The following is a 19,677-nucleotide window of genomic DNA, read 5'->3' as shown; positions in this document are numbered from 1 at the left end:
TTCATTCGGAACTTGCTACGAAATGTAGATTTGCACAATAATATACCCTATGCAAAATATTAGCTCATTCGGACTTCATTTACTGGTGTCACAAACGTTAAAATTTGAGTTTTTTTTTGAAAAACGAAAAATCACCGATAATCGAGGTCCCAGAGTGCCGATTTTTTACAAAAATTTTTTTTTCGAGATGACACTAGATCTCGAAGTTTCATGCCATTTTAAGACATTTGGCATCAAACAAAAAATTTCGAAAACCCCGATTTCCTTTACTCCCCCCTTGGGTGATTTTTCGATCTTCAAAAAACTCAAACTTTGACCGCTTTGCGCCACTCTCTAAAGTCCGATTGAGTTGGAATTTGGCATAGGGTGTTTTTTCGAGGTGGTGAGCATTTTGTATAGGGTAACTTTTTGAAATTTTAAGGTCGATTTTTTCCCATACATTCATTGGCACCCTAGCCCACATAGAAGGAATGATAATGTTTTGTTTATCCCTTAGTTGGCACATCTTGCCGACACAGAGTTCGAACTTGATCTCACATTTACTTCATTTACAGTGTTCGTTTTTTGTAGGTCAAGTCATGTAAAATTTCAACATGAATTAAAATATAAAACGTCAAATTGTATTTGGAATTGTTTTCAGCCAAATAATTAAAATTGATACAAAAGACCTACGCTTCTATACAGTGATGCTTCTGAATCCGGACGCTTTTTAATCCGGACACTTTTTCATTACATTCAATATCATGCCAAAACCATGACATTTTTTGCATGTTGAATCAATGTGACTGATAGTTACTATTGTGTCAATTTAGTTTAGTGTCAATGGTAATACCTAGCTGGTAAAAAAAAATATAAAAACTCAAAACTCAATGTGAATTTCACAAACCCATGTCCGGAATGAAAAGCACATTCAGAAAACGATTTTAAATACCCGGACAGTCAAAAGTTGACGAATAAATTTCTCATTGAAGGAGTTGCATAAGGGTATGTTAGAAGCCTTACTATGGAGCAGGGCTCTGCATAGTCATAGTCGACTGAGGATAGTCAGCTGACTATCTGACTGACTACATCCGTATTCAGTTAGGAATGTCTTTTGGCTTCTTCACGCAGTTTCTCCGCCAAAACGACTAAACAGTTAGTCGGGCGTTTAGTCGCTATCTCCCTCTACCGACTCGACTAAATCATTTCATTCTTCCCAGTCAAATTGTTCTCATTGCATTTGGAAGTGACTTCCCCCGAAACGAATTCGTTACTCTCTTTCTCTCTCCCATGTACGTGTGCATGCAACGATGTTTGAGTTCAACGTGGTTTGACATACGCTACAGGTGAGCTAAATTATTTTGTATTGTACACGAAAATTCTTACACGTATGAAATAGCGTGCAGTGTGTGTGCGCTATTTTGCACGCTATTTACTAATACTAATGCGAGGATCTTTTTAGCATACTTGATAAATGTCTATGTTCGTTGGTTTGAGTTCACGATGGGTAGATAATAAACCGTCCATTGTTGGGGTAACTTCTTTTTTGCATCAGAAATTATGTTTTCGTTCCTCTTTATATGGACGTAAGAATAAGATTGCGTACGCGGGTATAAAATTCGTTCCTAGGGGGTAGAAATGTGGATTGAAGTCAGTTGAATGAAGAGGAAGATTTGTATTTATTAGTCGAGTAAGTTAAAACAACCACTGACTAGACTAGTTCACCAGTCATCCTCGCTAGTCAACGCTAGTCAATTAATTTTCTAGTCAAGTCACTTTATGTTGGAGGCGACTGCCGAATCAGTTCTAGTCAAAGTGAAGCTACTGAGAGTAGAGTCGGTCTTCATTTTTCACCTTCGAAGATTTCGGGCCCTGGTATGCGGTATGGAGTGTGGAGCAAAGATTTTCGATCCGGGAAACTGCAAAACTCTTCGGTATACAGGACGGGGTCGATTATATGATCCGTTTGTATGTACGTGTGTAACTTTGTAACTTTGTCTGCAGCGCTGTCCCACATTAATAGAAATTTAACCTCCTTCCTATTGACCGATTGATCTGAAACTTGGAACACACCTTTATCTCTCCAGTTATTATAAAACTGCGTATTTCATGATCTTGAAAATCCAAAATGGCGGCCGCTATAAAATGGGGGATTTCATATTTTCTCTAAACCCCATCAATATGGGTATCTAGGCTTGACTAGTAGAATACAATTATTGATGAAAAATGAGAATCAAAGATGGCGGCTGCTACGAAATGGTGGATTACATATTTTCCCAGACCCCCATCAATATGAGTATCAAACGAAAGGGATTGACTAGTAGAACACAGCTGTTAATGAAAAATGCGAATCCAGAACGCATTTTGCTCGTGTGTTCGTTACTTCTTTCTCTCATTCTGATAGTTATTTCCTTGTTTACAGCCGGTTCTTACTAACGCAGCATGGGTCGTTTGATGAGGGATCTCAGGGAAAACTTCAAACTTATTACAACTCGCGATGCGGAAATGTTACATACAATGGTGGAAAAGCACGTTTACAATGATTTTCGTGGATGGCGGAAAACAAGATTTACACAATAACATATTAAAACGAAGAACAAGAAAATACCGCGGATTGGATGGCCACACAAATAACAACTTAATAAATATATTTTTTGTACATGTACTTTTGACGTCTTTGATTTCTATATAGGGGGGTCACTCTACGAAAAATGTAACGACTTTTAAGAGTTTACAAATGCATATTACGCAAGATCGTTTATATCTTATACTATAGACCATTAGACGGCAAATTTATCCAGCAGTTTTTTGGCCTCAGACATCAACAGTGGAAATAATAAAACAAGTGAGCAATTTAACAAATAAAAGAGGTATGTTTTGCGAGGGGATGCCAAGATAAATCATGTATTATACATTCTTTCTCTCAACTTCGTTCCCATGAATGTTGTATACAACATAAAATTGTATGCAATAATTCGATCTACTAAACAAATCAGCAAGACCTTTCTCGAATGTGTGGCAGCGAAAATGGTCATGTCAAATTGCAAAAACCGACCATGTACATTTTGTTTATTGGCTCAAAAAAATGACCTGTGCAAAGTTTCAGTTCAATCGGACATGATTTAGGGGTGCCTCAAAGCGTTCAAAATTTTGATTTTTTGATCCTCAAAAATCTTCCAAGGGGAGAGTAAAGGAAATTAGGAAAATCGAAAAAAAAAATTTCGATGGCAAATGACTTAAAAATGCATGAAACGTCGAGAGCTGCTGTCATCTCGAAAAAAAAAATTTAGCCGAAAATCGACGTTTTGGGACTTGGCCTGAGAGGCAATGAAGGTATGAAAAAAAAATCATCGAATTAAATGAACCGACCATGTCATTTTTGCCCAAAAAATTACTTGTGCAAAATTTCAGTTCAATCGAACATGATTTAGGGGTGCCTCAAAACGCTCAAAGTTTGTGATTTAGGGATCCTGGAAAATCTTCCAAGGGGGGAGTGAAAGAAATTTAGAAAATCGTTTTTTTTTCGATGCCAAACGACTTAAAAATGCATAAAACGTCGAAATGTGGTGTTATCTCGAAAAATTTTTTTGACCGTATGTCAATCGCTAAAATGTATACACAAAAATGTTACGAACAAAACATCAGTTCTTCACATTTTTAAACGGTTTCATTTAGCTTGCCCTGTAATCTGTTTGTATGTTTGTATGTTTGTATATTTGTAACATGTTTGTCTGTAGCGCTAACCCACATTAATATAAATTTGACCTCCTTCCTGTTGACCGATTGATCTGAAATTTGGAACACACCTTTATCTCTGTAGTCATTATAAAACTGCGTATTTCATGATGTTGAAAATCCAAGATGGCGGCCGCTACAAAATAGCGGATCACATATTTTCTCAGAACCTCATCAATATGAGTATCAAATGAAAGGGCTTGACTAGTAGAACACGGTTATTTATGAAAAATTTATGTATTGTGATGCTAAAACAAATTTTGTACCTTCAATCAATCCCGAAATACAGGTGGTTTTGTAATTCCGGATTCTAAATGAATCATGCTTTAATCTACAGTACGAAGGAAAACATCATGAGAAAGGCTGGCTTCGTCTTCTGATTGAAGTTATTCATTGACTTTACTAAAACAGTAACACAATAATGTATTATAGACTACGTTTGTGAGTACTTTATTATGCTTCGATATAACGTACAATTCGATACAACGTACAATTTTGAAAGTGAAATGTACGTTATATCGAAGTTTACCTGTATATATTTATATATATTTTTTTATATTTTTTGATGAAAACTTAAACAATTTCCTACATTTCAACTTTTGACTTCAAATCTTTTAGGCCTCATAGTTTTCAATTTAGAAATTTATATAAAATCTAAGAAAACAAACTATTGTCCCTTTTTAAAAGTCGTGTGGATTTTCCGGAGATTTCAAGTAAGCAAAACTGCTCAAATTGCCAATGTTTTTACACTCACAAAGTTTCGCTACAATCTGAGATGGTGCTGTCTACTTGGCATATAATTCGTCTATTACAGCTATATCCTTGCTAGCAGGCAAGAAGATCTAGTGGATGGTTCCACAAAAGGGGCATTTATACATTATTGCCTTAATATAATCGTAACTGCCAACCCAAGAAAATCTATCATCACCTGATAGCGGACAACGACATTTTCACACTTCTTTTCAGGAGAAAACCAACGAAACTAACCCAATGACTCTTGATCCCTTCTATTCTATTCCTATCCAACATGATACAAGACACGAGAGTGTTTTAATACTGTTAATTAAACGGAAAAGTTCCCCGTCCCCACATTTGGACATGAAATCTCACGCCAGGAGCGCACGAAAAACGCCAATTCCTAACCCTGGCGTCCTTGGGTTCCGTTACGATAATTTCCTTTATCTCCGGGGGAGGTGGGAGGAAAAGTTCACCAAGGATCAAAATATGAACTGCTTGTTTAATGCACTCTAGCAGAGGAAACAGAACAAAGAAGCATGGCACAAAAAAACTGTTTAAAATCCGCATCGAGAGGAGGGAACACTCCTCTGAGCTCTGGGGAATTAATGAATATCCTCGAGCGGGTACGAATTGGCTTGTTCGGAGAGGGCGAAGTGGCAAAAAGAAGGTAAATTCATTAGACTTCATCGCGTGCTTGCCTTGCAAGTGGCACACATTTCCCATCGTTGGTGCTAAAGGAAAAGGTCCAGATTGGGTTGCTCCACCTCGCAGTTTCGCAGAGATTCTCCGTCCGAGTTGTCTCTAGATAAACCTGGATTTCAACAGCAGCCAAGCGATATGATAATCGGGCACATTTGTTTCCGAATCGTGTCGAGTTTCATGCCCAACCTGGGGGGGGGCTTGGTGGTTCCGAGTCGATGGTTAAAATTAGTCGGGGAAGAGCAAGTGTTGAACATTTCCATCAGGCTGTTCGGGTTTTTGGATATGGTGCCGAATATTGGCCAAATCAGACAAATTGCTTCGAATGTCTATCACGTAGTGCGCTAACAAGATATTTTACTTGGTAAAAGTGGGCGGCTACAGTGGAATTCCTAATTGAACCTCATTCCTTCTCATCAGCGAGTAAAAGTTTCAGCCTCTCGAATTTCCGTCTGAGTACACCTGGCGTGAAAAAATAACGAACCGGCGGAATTTGTTTTCAGAATTTGACTTCTCGAGAACCGAATCACATTACGTTCGCTCAGAAGAGTTATCAGTGGAAATCAAGGTTTTGCCTACCGCGGCGGATTGCCATCGCTCCATATCCTTCGATTACGGTTCGGATAAACGGTTGAATGGAAAACTTCCCCCATAAAAGGCTGAAAACTTATCCCATTTCCGATCGTTTACCGATCGTAATCGCAATCTACGCAATCAAACCCCGAAATGTGGCACTCGCGTTCAATCACAGCACGGCTAGGTGACTCCAAATTTTGTGGGCAACTTTCTCAAATTATTTCGCCACAAATGTTTGTTCTTGGTCGATTTTTGTTTACTAATTGTAACCTGCAACGGACATCGCTTAGGTTGAAGCCAAATCGTATCGAGAGTGATATCCAGATGTAGTGCGCGTTGATCTACGATAATCAGAGCTACGACAAACTGCCGGATTCAAGCTCCAATATCGTCCATATTCCAGGCAAAGTCCTCGTTCGACAATCGATTACAGCGAAACACATTGGATTCGAGCGTTCGAGCGTAAGTACCTACATCTGCTCGCATGTAAGCCCCCGCGAATAATGGCACTCGCGAAGCTTTTTATTTCCCCATTAATGTCCCGAGAATTGCTCCATTCCATCGAGGCTGCAAACACGTGCCTCGACCCATTCGGTGGCAGCGTTGTCACTAGGAGGCAGGAGCAGCATCAGTTCAGAAATTTAAATCGAAGCAGTAAAATAAAAACACAGTATCAGGAGAGAGAGAGAGAGAGAGAGAGAGAGAGAGAGAAAGAGATAGAGAGAGAGAGAGAGAATCTCTGCTCTGGGCAGAAAAAAACAATACCATGTCGTCACGATGTTTCCAACATTTTTCGATGCCGGTTCGAAAAAAGGGGTGTTCGGATGTTCAGATGAACTAATTTTATCCTTAACCTCCTATGTGCACAGTTAGAAACCATAATATTGGCATATCAAAATATTGAATCTAATCTAAATAGGTGAAGTTGGAGTCCGAGAAAGAATTATTACCTAATTTCAATCTTATCAATTTATGAGGTGATAAACGATTAATTTTAAAAATCGGACATCACTAGCTGGAACTACGGTCGTGATGTCCAGCATTATTTTACCAAAACGGTTTCATTAGATAAAATTGGTGTTCGGTCGATGCCGGTTCGGGATGAAATTATCTTTATTTTGAGAATAAAAACTAATTTTATATACCGCATCCAATTGCATTAAAAACCAGATGGAAGTTTCCAAGCTCTAGAATACGCCGCCGACGGATTGAGGCTCAAAATTACAGTTGAAAATCTCAATTGGAAATATAGTATGAGTAATCACATATGAATTAGAATATTGTCACCCGCTGAATCTAAAATTTTGGTCCGCAATCGAAATTAAAGGAATTACAATGTGCAATCTCGATCCTGGATGGAAAATTAGATATAGCGAACACGAAATTATTGCGACACATTCAACAGGGCATAACTTTTTTGCCATTGGGTAAAAATCAACCAAATTTTGCACACTTTCTCATTGATGTGTATTGTCTACTTGCTGTCAAACTCGAAGTCGTGTTTTGACGTAGAACTACGTCTTTCATTAAGGGTGTCAAATCAGAAAACAGGTCATGTTTTTATGAATTACAGTTAACGTTAATAACTATTTTTGCCGCGAACGGATTTTGGCGATTTACATACTAAACGAATCGGAAATTCCGTAAGATTTGTTTGATATGCCTTACATTAGAATCCCCTTGTTAGTAAATGGTTAAAATTCATGAAAACTTCAAGTGTTTCTATTTTCCCATACATTTGTTCTGTCCATTTGAGTACTTTCCCAAACAGAGCTATAAATAACGAGCAACTTATCGACGACCAACGGAGGGGAAATCGTAGGATTTAAAGTCTCCGTGAACAAAGGAAAAGAAGAAGAATGAAGGTGAATACTTGCCTAGAGTATAAACAGTGGATCTCGCTGAGGCAAACTTTTTTTAGAGGCGAATGAACTGCAAATTTTAAAGCCTCTTAAAAACAAAGAAAGAAGAAGAAGGCAAACTTTCATTCTGCATCGGACTGTTGAGTAATCCAGTTCACTTTGCTTTCGCTGCGCTTCGATCTAAGATTGGACCCCACCAGTGGTAATCCAAGTTGGAAATCGTCGTTTGATTTTTCTGTTCGTTTTTCGCGTTATGCGTATCGTGTGTTCTTCTTTCCGCGTCATACATCGGACGCTTCGCGTGGTGTGCGATGAGCAAGAAGAAGAGGAAGGCAGGCTCGATCCCTGCAAAAAACGAACGCATTGCCAGGGGCAATAAAATTTCGAGGTAAGCGTCATCTAATGATGCACGCGGTGTTGGTGCAGTGAAAAGCGCTCGCACTGAACCGAGCCTTCGCGAATGTGACGCCGCACCAGCGAAGTAGGCGATTTCGGCGCGTCGGTCGAAAATGTAAACGCCCAGGCAGCAACCAAAATCAAGCTCACCCCGCTGGTGGTGAAGGCGGTCGCTCTTGACAAACTCATCAGCGAATTCGCATCGATGGGTGTTACAGCAGAGTACAAGCTGTGTGGCATAATTCGGTCTTCTTCCAAGCAGTTAACATTGTTTATTTTCCGTCTTCATAAGGGCTTCGTTTGTGCCTTTGAGAATGCACCAATCCATTAAACTGACGTTATGGCGAAGCAGACGTTAAGGTTGTGCACCAAAAAATTATTTGGGAATACTAAGCATCTTGAATATCTTACTGGAATGTTATAAGTTATTTGGGTTCGCGTGCCAGTCGCAAAACTGCCTTCAACTAGGATTGCATTTGCGCTAATATTGATCATAATGAAGCATTGCTACTGTTTTCGAGGTTGTTATTAACAAAAAGAGTTTATTTCACTTGTTTAGTCATCAAGAAAGTAAATGTTCTGGAATTTTGTATGTGATTAGGTTTTACTTGCCAGTAGCAAAACTTCCTCCACTAAGGGAGACAGCTGCGCTTATCTCGATCATAAGAAAGTAATGCAACTCTTTTCGAGGCCAGTAATATTAACAGAAGCGTTTCTTTTGGGAATAGCGCAAAATGATGAGAAATGTTTATATTGCTAGTAGTTTCAAGCCACCAATGTATGGCTCTGTATGCATGCTATGGTGAACGCTTGTTTGGTGCTTGGTTTACGCTTAGTTTGTACGAACGATATCTAGAGGTGCGATTCCTTTGAGGCAATACTAAATAACATGTAGCATGATGGAGACGATCTGGCGTAGTGGTAACATCCATGCTTCCCACGCTAAAGGTCACGAGTTCAATTCTCACTCCCGACATCCTTCCAAAAAAAATGGAAGTAAAAGTGACGAACCAGCCAAATGAGTTGAAAGTCACTATAATACAGATAATAAAAAAAAAAAAAATGTAGCATGATATTTGATACTTGCAAGTGTTGTCATTGTTGTTGTTAACATGCGGTGCCAAAGATATATTGATGTAGTTATGAGATATGAAATAATGGTGCTGGTGCAACATGTATATAAACGACTGTAGCCGAGTCTATGTCAATTTCGAAAAAAGCCACCGGAATAGCCTTCGAGGTAAATTTTCAATACTTTGACATGAAATAAATTGCGACATACGAATGAATCATCAATCAATTATCGTCAACTGATTCTGCAATGAAAAAATCATTTCAGAGATTATTCTACTAAGCAGTTGTTTCTAAAATTTCACAGCATTATAGAATAATATCCGAAGGTATAAACAAACGACTTATATAAAATAACAGCGTAGTTCTACGTCAACAATGCGGTCGTATCTTGGACACAACCTCCTATATTCTTTTTTTTTATTCAACGAAAATGGAGGTGAACCAACGCGAGTCGAGAGAACAAATTCTTTCCAAACACCTGGAATTTCCTGACCTGTCGCACCGGCAGTTGGGAAAAATGTTGAATATTCACCATTCAACCATCTCCAGAGTGTTGAAGCGGTTCCAGGAGCGGTTGACGTTGGACCACGGCAAAGGAGCTGGAAGAAAACCGGGACCGGAGATCAAAAAGACGGAGGGAAAGGTGAAGCGGATGATTAAAGCAAATCCCAACGTCTCAAGCCGTGATTTGGCTAAAAAGATCGGCATGTCGCAGAGCTACATCCAGAATGCAAAGAAGAGAGCTGGATTACATACATACAAGGTACAGAACTTCCCAAACCGCGATGAGCGGCAACAATCGACAGCTAAAACTCGAGCACGGAAGCTCTACGTGAAGATGCTGACAATATATGGCTGCTGCGTGATGGACGACGAAACGTATATAAAAGCCGATTTTAAGCAAATTCCGGGGTTGGAGTTTTTCACCGGCAAGAGCAAGTTTGATGTGGACGACAAATTTAAGAAGAAGGCCATCTGCTCTTGCGAACTGCGGAGTGAGCCTTTCGTGATAAAGGGCACAGTAAATGGCGAGATCTACAAATCTGAGTGCCTCGAGAAGCGCCTTTTGCCGTTCTTGCAGCAGCACGACGAAGCTCCGCTATTTTGGCCAGATTTGGCATCATGCCACTATTCTAAAAGTGTCCTGGAGTGGTATGAGGTCAATTCTGTCCATTTAGTTCCAAAGGACATGAACCCGTCAAAATGTCCGGAGCTGCGCCCGGTGGAGCAGTACTGGGCAATAATGAAGCGGGAAGACAGAAGACAGTCAAAGACGAGAAGGACATGTTAAAAAAATGGATAAAAAAAACTGAGAAACTGATACCGGATGACACTGTGAAGACTTTGATGGAGGGCATCAAGCGAAAATTTTACACTCAAGGCTCCATCGATTAACTTTTCTTTTGATTCTTGAAGTAAATATATGTATAAAACTACCCTAAAATTTTGGTTTAATTCTAAACATTATAAGAAAATTGGCATGACATTTTCGGTGTCGCAATAATTTCGTGTTCGCCCTTTAAAAAAGCTCACTTTGGATGTGTTGGAGCAACCCTAGAATATTAAGAGTTTTCGCAACGAAACTTTCATGATCAAAAAACCCTACAACAGTAATGAACTTATATGTAGTCATCTCACTAGAATCAGCTTGCATCTGCTATAATTAAGCTTCAGATAGGAGAGAAACTGATCTCGATAGAGAGACAGGAATCAATTGAGATGAATCTCTATTTGCACTTAATTCCCATATCTATCAATAAGGAAACAAGTAGCGAATAGTCCAAGGAGAACGCTTGAAACGTATCTGGGTTCGTAGTCAAATAAAAGTTTTCGTAAATATACATCATTTTGAATCGTGTGATTAAAAAGTGTAGTGGTTAAAATCAGTTCTCGTAGTTCCTGTCCGACTTTTCAAGTGCGCAAACCGTTCAAATCCCACTGCGGAAACATTTTTGGTCCTAGTCGACCCGGATTAAGTGATCGTAAAGTGCTTTGTGATACTGTGAAAAACTCGGACATCAATCGGACATCAGTGGTCAGTGCAATAATTGACTCTGGACTGGAATCGCTGGCCCATACGCAAAGTGAAATTCTAACGCTCGTTGCTGCAAGTGAACAGAAGACTGAAGTAGAATAATTACAGTGCGCGAAAGATCGAATGTTGTTCGACTTCGATCTCCGATTAGTGTCGTTGGCGTGTTATCGGCCGCTTTCAGTGGAGAGCCAACTCATCCGCAGTTAGAGTGTTCTTCATCAGGCGAGAGTGGCACGACGGCTTGGCTTGGGTCATTGGCCGATCAAAAGCAGCAAATTTCTACACTGTGGTTGGCATTGTGAGTACCCGTGTGTTCAAACACTATTCTTATCGAGAACACTACTAGCTTCGATTGGCTTGTTTGCTTTCATCCTGATTGAGTTGTGGGTTGGTAGCTTGTGCTCTGGTTCGCTTATTGCTTAGTGGTAATTTCTGGTGAACGTAGGTGAGGAGTTGAGTAGATTTCGTGAAAAATGGCACCGAATTTGAGAGAACTTACTCGTCAAGAACATTTTTATCTCGACACCATGGAAAATCTAAAAGATTTTATGGAAAACTTCGAAGCTGACCGCGACAGTGAACAACTTGAGGGATGGAAGCAACAAGCTGAGACATTATATACTGAATTTCAGGCGAATCGGTTAAAAATTGAAATGTGTATAGATGTAGCCGATAGGTCCGAAAAAGATGTGAAGGATGCAGAAACAACAAGTGTCGTAGAAGAAACAAATCGTCTTGTTCGACGTGCATTTGAAAAAGATTATGTGCGAGTGGTTAGCTTTCTGAAGAGAGAAATAAAAAGGTTACAAATAAATTTCCCTACCACTTCTATTGGTAGTACAACTTCAACAGACCACTCTTTTTCGCGCATTAAGCTTCCCGAAGTTAAACTACCAACCTTTGACGGATGTGTTTCAGAATGGATAACCTTCCGGGACACTTTTAAATCACTCATAGACTCGAATCCCCAACTGTCGCCAATAGACAAACTGTCGTATCTCGTTGCATCTCTTTCTAAAGATGCCAGGAAAGTTATCGAATCCGTCGAACACACAGCCGCAAATTATACTGTTGCTTGGGCACTGCTGGAAAAGCGATTCGACAATAAAAAGTTGATTGTAAAAACCTATATTGATAGTCTTTTTTCGATTGAACCAATAAAAAAGGAATGTTACGAATCACTAATGCATTTAGTTGACGATTTCGAGCGAAATCTGTGCATGATCGAGAAGTTAGGCATTCCAACGGACGGTTGGAGTGTGTTGCTGGCACATATGATTTGTAGTCGCCTAGATGCGTCGACGTTGAAGCAATGGGAAATTCAACACAAATCCACGGAAGTTCCCAAATACAATGATATTATAACATTCCTTCGCACACAGCTTACAGTGTTACAATCTTTGACATTGTCGAAGTCACGTTCGGTCGATCCAGTCAGATTCGATTCAAATAGATCACAGAAATCTAAGATAAATACAGTCCACACAACTACCAATACCACATCATCACCTGGCTCATGCCCTTTTTGTTTGAAATCACCGCATTCGCCATTCAAGTGCGAATCATTCCAGAAATTGTCGGTAGCCCAACGCTTCGAACAGGTGAAAAAGAAAAATCTGTGCATCAACTGTTTTTCCTCCTCCCACCTACTCAGAAATTGTTCTTCTGGTTCTTGCAGAGTATGCAACCAAAAGCATCACACTATGCTCCACCACCCATCGCAAGATCGCTTGTCCACTCAATCGAAACCAAACACCACTGCTGTTTTGCCCACTTCGCCATCGCATCAAATTGATCAGTCCAACCTATCAAACCAACCGTCACAACCACGGTTATCATCGTCGACAGAATCTCAATTGCCTTCAACCTCGGCCCAAACTAGCCTCGTGTCCACCACTCTCGTTGGTAGCAGTCAAAGAATGCCTGCTACAGTTCTGCTGCAAACCGCAATCATCAAGGTTTTCGGTTCTGGTGGAGACGCCCTGTGGGCCAGGGCACTGTTGGATCCTGCGTCGCAGTTGTGCTTAATTACTGAAAACATGGTCCAGAAATTAAAGCTTCGTCGCTATCCAAATCGCCAAGAAATTGGTGGAGTTGGAAACACTCTCGTCGTGTCGTATCATGCTGTTGACGTTCGGATAGGATCTCATTGTACGAAATTTACGGTTGAGGAATCTTGTCAAATATTGAAGAAAATCACTCGTGAGCTTCCAGTGAACCCTGTTGATTCGTCAACTTGGAATATTCCATCCGAAGTCATACTGGCTGATCCAATGTTCTATGCGCCAGGGCCAATAGATTTGCTTCTGGGAATGGAACTATATTTCGATCTTCTTCTTGAAGGATTAATAAAACTGGGCCCTGAGAAGCCAGTTCTTCAAAATACTGTTTTCGGATGGGTAGCATCCGGAAAAATTGGAGCTCACCACCCTCGTACCCAACACAAGTTAGCTCACGTGTGCAGCGCAGAATCAGTCGATGATCCAATCTCTCGCTTCTGGGAAATAGAATCTTGTTGGTCCAATAGTATACGATCCCCAGATGAAACTTTCTGCGAGCAGCATTTTGTTGCTAACACCTTTCGTGACGAATCTGGAAGATTTGTCGTTACCTTACCGAAACGCCCAGATATATTGTCTCAACTCGGGAGTTCCAAGGAAATAGCCACTCGAAGGTTCCTTGCCCTTGAACGCAGACTTGATGCGAACCTCCCACTCAAAGAAGCGTACACTTCATTTGTTGCTGAATATTTGCAACTCAATCACATGCGTGAGATCGACGACACGGATAACACATTTCCGTCTTACTACTTACCTCATCATGGAGTAGAGAAGGTGGATAGTACAACCACCAAATTACGGGTGGTCTTTGACGCCTCTTGTCGAACGGACAGCGGATTTTCGCTGAATCAGGCGTTAATAGTGGGACCGGTTCTACAGGATGACATTCTAGACATTTCGCTTCGCTTCAGAATTCATCAGTTTGCTATTATTACGGATGCTGAAAAGATGTATCGGCAGATCCGCCTCCACCCTGACGATTTTCCACTGCATCGAATTCGCTGGCGGTCCTCTTCCTCGGAACCGCTGAAAACGTTTGAACTAACCACAGTCTCCTACGGTACTGCCTCGGCGCCATACTTGGCTACAAGATGTCTCCTTGAGTTGTCGAAACAGGGAGCTAATGAATTTCCTCCAGCCGCGAAAGTCCTGTCAAAGGATTTTTACATGGATGACATGCTTACCGGTGTCGATGATGAAGAAGAGGGAAAACACTTGTGCAGGCAACTGCGAAGCCTGTTACAATCTGCAGGTTTTAATCTACGCAAATGGGCGTCAAACTCGACAGCTATATTATCAACCATACCTCCCGACCAACGCGACGATCGAGCAGTAATAGCACTGGACTCACCAGCAACCATAAAAACCCTTGGACTAATATGGGAGCCATCGACCGATTTACTCCACTACTCTGTTCCTAATTGGTCCCAAACAGAAAACATCACAAGACGAACCGTATTGTCGGATACAGCAAAGCTTTTCGACCCTCTCGGCCTGATTGGGCCGGTGATAGTCCTTGCCAAGATATTTGTTCAATCTCTCTGGCGAACTTCTGCATCCTGGGACAATCCACTAGACGAGTATCAACAGCAGCATTGGTTGGAGTTCCGCAGTAGTTTGCAAGGATTAGTATCTATTACCATCCCAAGGTGGGCAACCCCTTCCTTCAATCGCGTAGTGCTTGAAATGCACGGGTTCTGCGACGCCTCTGAGAAGGCTTACGGGGCCTGTTTGTATTTGAGAGTTGTTTCAAATGACGGCAGAATAGCCGTGCGTTTACTAACCGCCAAATCTAAGGTGGCCCCTCTCGGTGATTCGAAGAAACAAAAACGCATCTGCCTACCGAGGTTGGAACTCTCATCTGCCCTTCTGTTGAGCCATCTGTACCATAAAGTTCAAGCCAGTACAACGCTGAATGTCAAGACAATCTTCTGGACAGACTCGATGATCACTCTACATTGGCTTCGGTCGACACCATCTAGATGGAAAACCTTCATCGCAAACCGTGTTTCTGAAGTGCAGCATCTCACACAAAGCGGTATTTGGGCGCACGTTCCAGGCATCGAAAATCCTGCAGACATAATTTCCCGTGGTATGCGGCCAGCACAATTGCAAGAAACCGCATCCTGGTGGAATGGTCCACCCTGGCTCAGCCAACCATCGCGTTTTTGGCCACCTCTAATTCCACAAACTTCCGTCGAATTGCCGTCAGAAATGCTGGAAGAAAGGACAGTTTCTCTGCCAGTGCGGGTGCACCCTCCGAATGAAATCTTTTTCTTACGATCGTCGTTTCCGGCGCTTGTTCGTCTAATTGCACTTCTTCGTCGCTTCATTTATAACAGCAAGCTTATCAATCGCTCAAATCGACGATATGGTTTCCTACAAGCTTCAGAACTCGCGGAAGCCTCCAACAACCTAGTTCGACTGGCACAACTCGAGTCTTTCAGCAAGGATATCGCTGCTGTAGCTAAAAATGGCCAGGTTGACTCACACTCTGATCTACGAACACTTGCACCAATTCTCATCAACGGCATTCTAAGACTTCGTGGCCGACTCAGGCATGCGGCCATATCCGAAGATAGTAAACATCCGATAATCCTACCTGCACGACATCCACTAACTACGTCTATTGTGACCTACTATCACCTGAAAAATCTTCACGCCGGTCCTCAGCTGCTTGTAGCATGTGTCCGGGAAAAATTCTGGCCACTCCGCATTCGAAATTTAGCACGAAGCGTAGTGCACTCATGTGTAAACTGTTTTCGCTGTCGTCCTCGTACCCTCGATCAGATCATGGGAGATCTGCCTTCAGAACGAGTTACTCCAACGTTACCCTTCCTCAATACTGGAGTGGATCTTTGTGGACCGTTCCAGTATCGCAAAGCCAGCAGGGCTCCACCAATAAAATGCTACGTAGCCATCTTTGTTTGCCTTGTCACCAAGGCAGTTCATGTGGAGCTAGTCTACGATCTCTCCACTCAAGCGTTCATAGCAGCGCTACATCGATTTGTCGCCCGACGAGGAAAACCGAACCTCATAGAATGCGACAATGCCAAGAACTTCAAGGGTGCTGTGAGGGAACTAAAAGAATTAGCCAAGCAGTTTCGTTCTCAACAACATCAAAGCAAAATAGTCAACCGTTGTGCTGATGACGGGATAACCTTTAAATTCATTCCGCCACGCAGCCCAAATTTCGGTGGGCTATGGGAAGCAGCGGTGAAGTCCTTCAAGCAGCACTTCCGTCGAACCGTAGGAAACTCGATCCTATCCCTGGACGAATTCGTCACCCTGCTCGCCCGCATCGAAGCCTGCTTGAATTCTCGACCGCTGACTCCACTTACGGCTGATGTCAATGACTTGGAAGTTTTGACACCAGGTCATTTCCTCGTCCATCGTCCTCTCACTTGCTTCCCGGAACCCAATCTGTCTGATGTACCCCAAAACAGACTCGATCGTTGGCAACGAAATCAAGAGCTTCTTCGGCGGTTGTGGAAACGCTGGACGATCGATTACCTGTCTGGTCTTCATCCACGTACCAAGTGGACTCGCATACGAGACAACGTCGCCATAGGAACGATGGTCCTTCTTAAGGACGATAATCTGCCGCCTCTTAAATGGAGACACGGGAGAGTCAGCAAAATATACCATGGAGACGATGGAAATATCCGGGTTGTAGACGTCCGAACAGCAGAAGGAGAGTACCAACGAGGTATCACAAAGATATGTGTGCTGCCTATCCAACAAACAGCTGGGCCTACTGAAGTACCCGGCCTCTGCTCAGAGGACCACTAGGTTCTTCCATCGCAGTACTCAGTACTGCGCAACGAACGGAGGCCTTTGAGCCTCCGTACCCTGTAAGTATTATATTAATTGAATTTTCAAAAAATAATGGATTTTTTTTTTACTCCGGCATATGTAACGCACCCACGGCTGCTTCGATGGATCACCATTGAGTACGCCCAACCCCGATGACAACAAAGTGAACCCTGGATCCCGAAAACTGCATTTCCGTCGCTTCAAGAAGGTCACCACAACCATGGAATATAGGAAAGCAGCCGAACCGAACAAAACTCGTCAGAGTCCGATGGCCCAACCATGATGTGGGGATAATACCAGACGGATAACAGTCTCCGGAGGATAAGGAAGCATCATCATCCCATCATCCCACTTGTCGCAGATATGTCGGTTGAAAGGTGTATCCTTTCAACAGGGGCCGGCATATGTTGGAGCAACCCTAGAATATTAAGAGTTTTCGCAACGAAACTTTCATGATCAAAAAACCCTACAACAGTAATGAACTTATATGTAGTCATCTCACTAGAATCAGCTTGCATCTGCTATAATTAAGCTTCAGATAGGAGAGAAACTGATCTCGATAGAGAGACAGGAATCAATTGAGATGAATCTCTATTTGCACTTAATTCCCATATCTATCAATAAGGAAACAAGTAGCGAATAGTCCAAGGAGAACGCTTGAAACGTATCTGGGTTCGTAGTCAAATAAAAGTTTTCGTAAATATACATCATTTTGAATCGTGTGATTAAAAAGTGTAGTGGTTAAAATCAGTTCTCGTAGTTCCTGTCCGACTTTTCAAGTGCGCAAACCGTTCAAATCCCACTGCGGAAACAGGATGTTTAAAAACTTTTCTCAATTTCTGGACTAATTTATCAAAAACCACTACCGTGATCTTATAGAATTGTTTGTTAACTATTACTATTTCAAGTGATTTCAAGTTTTGCCATTTTTTTTTAGATTTTGTTTAATCCCTTGCATGACCTTTTTAATGTGTGCAAATATGCGATGACAAAAATAAAAGCCCACCCCCAAAAATATTATTGAAATCACTCAAAACCTTTGAGTAACCCATCGTTTATTCATGTTATGACAGTTAGAGCTGTGCGGTATTGAATTGAAAAAAAATTGTTTACATTGTATTAAAAACAGCATTCGATAACGTTTTTTTCAATGTTGTTTTAATAAAAAAAAACTATTTTTTAAGTAAAAATAGCAATTTCGTGAGTCTTTGTTATAAAAACCACATCCTTCATTGCATTTTTGTCATATTTAGCTGGATTCAATTCATAAAACTCGAACCAAACGTTTTATTTCAATGACATGCAGCATAAAAATAACAAGTATAAGTATAAAAGCCCAAGTTCGAGAAATGACAAATCACACATAAAAACAAAAAAGTTAAAAGCATCAATATTTAGTGTGGCCTCCTGAAGCTACAATGACCTGTTGAAGACGTTTGGACATGCTATCGACCAAGTTCTGGAGGTGCTGAGGGTCGATTTCGTTCCACGTCTTTTGGAGAGCCGTGAAATAAGTGTCTTCATTAGTGACACCATCTATCACCACTTTGTTGTCGAGAATGGCCTACAGAATCTCTACCGGTTTTAAATCAGGACTTTGTGGTGGCCATTCAAGGGGTTTTCTTTTACATGAACGGAAATAGGCTTTGGTCTTCTTTGCAGTATGCTTCGGGTCGTTGTCCTGTTGGAAAACGAAGCCTTTTCGTAGGCCAGTTTTTCGAAGCGATTCCTTTAAGTTGGTCTTCATGGTGTCAATGTAGACATCTGGTGTCATGATTCCGTGAATACGCACCAGATTTCCAACACCAGTCCAGGAAAAGCATCCCCACACCATTACATTGCCTCCTCCGTGGTTGACTGTAGCCTGCAAATGACGTTCTAACAATCCTTCATCATCATTCCGTCGCACTCTTTCGCGCCGCTTCTTGTTGAAAAGCTCACATTTCGATTCGTCAGATCGAAGTATTTTTTTTTTCCAAAAGTTTTTTAACATGTTTCTGAGCAAATTTCCAACCGTTTCACTTTATTTTCTTGTTGATAAACGGACTTTTTTTTGTGAATCTACCGATGCCGCCAACGAGAGGTTTTCCTGAATGACTTTGAATGACACTTTTGGAGATTTCTTCACTTTCCGGATGACTCGTTGATCCGTCCGTCTATCGGTCTGCTTACGACGGCCTCTTCCGAATCTGTAAGCAAGCGAACCGTAAACTTTGTGCTTGTGCACAATTTCGCTGCTCCCCGATTTATTTCGAACTTCTCTGCAATCTTCCGCTGTGAAATCTTCTGCAAATGATCCTCGACAACAGGATTTCGGACTTGCATCCCGATTTTCTTTTCCACCCATTTGTTGAAAACTCTTTGTGTAGACAACAACAATCGACTTTTATGTACCAACGTAAACAACACTTTATTTATATCGTGTCAACTGAAACACTGAAAGGTTGTGAATAATATCGCACAGCCCTAGCTGTCATAACATGTGGAAACAACGGGTATCTTAAATGTTTTGAATGATTTTGATTGTTTTTTGAATGTTTCGTTAGACAGACGAATCGAGCATATCGTTTTAAACAAAACAAAAATCCGGAATCACTTACTCGTGATGCCTTGAGTAACCCATTTTGCGGCTGGTTAGTGTTTTCAACGCCGTCATATTATTTTCGGGGTGTACAAATTGAAAAACTATGGATCGGCTGTGTAACGA

At 41.3% G+C, this 19,677-nt stretch overlaps 2 protein-coding genes across 12 annotated transcripts in view; one reads left to right on the top strand and one right to left on the bottom strand.

The window, feature by feature from the left end:
* The window catches only part of LOC129766800 (cadherin-87A), a 722,345-nt gene that overhangs the window by 297,342 nt on the left and 405,326 nt on the right, over nucleotides 1–19,677 (bottom strand). The window lies entirely within an intron of this gene.
* Nucleotides 12,798–16,946, top strand: LOC129780980 (uncharacterized). The gene has a single exon (XM_055789149.1). It carries the CDS (start codon nucleotides 12,798–12,800, stop codon nucleotides 16,944–16,946), a length of 4,149 nt encoding a protein of 1,382 aa, XP_055645124.1.

Source organism: Toxorhynchites rutilus, chromosome 1 (assembly GCF_029784135.1).
Source record: "Toxorhynchites rutilus septentrionalis strain SRP chromosome 1, ASM2978413v1, whole genome shotgun sequence".
Taxonomy (NCBI): Eukaryota; Metazoa; Arthropoda; class Insecta; order Diptera; family Culicidae; genus Toxorhynchites; species Toxorhynchites rutilus.
Note: the sequence above shows the minus strand (reverse complement) of the source record. Positions and strands in the feature narration are given on the sequence as shown.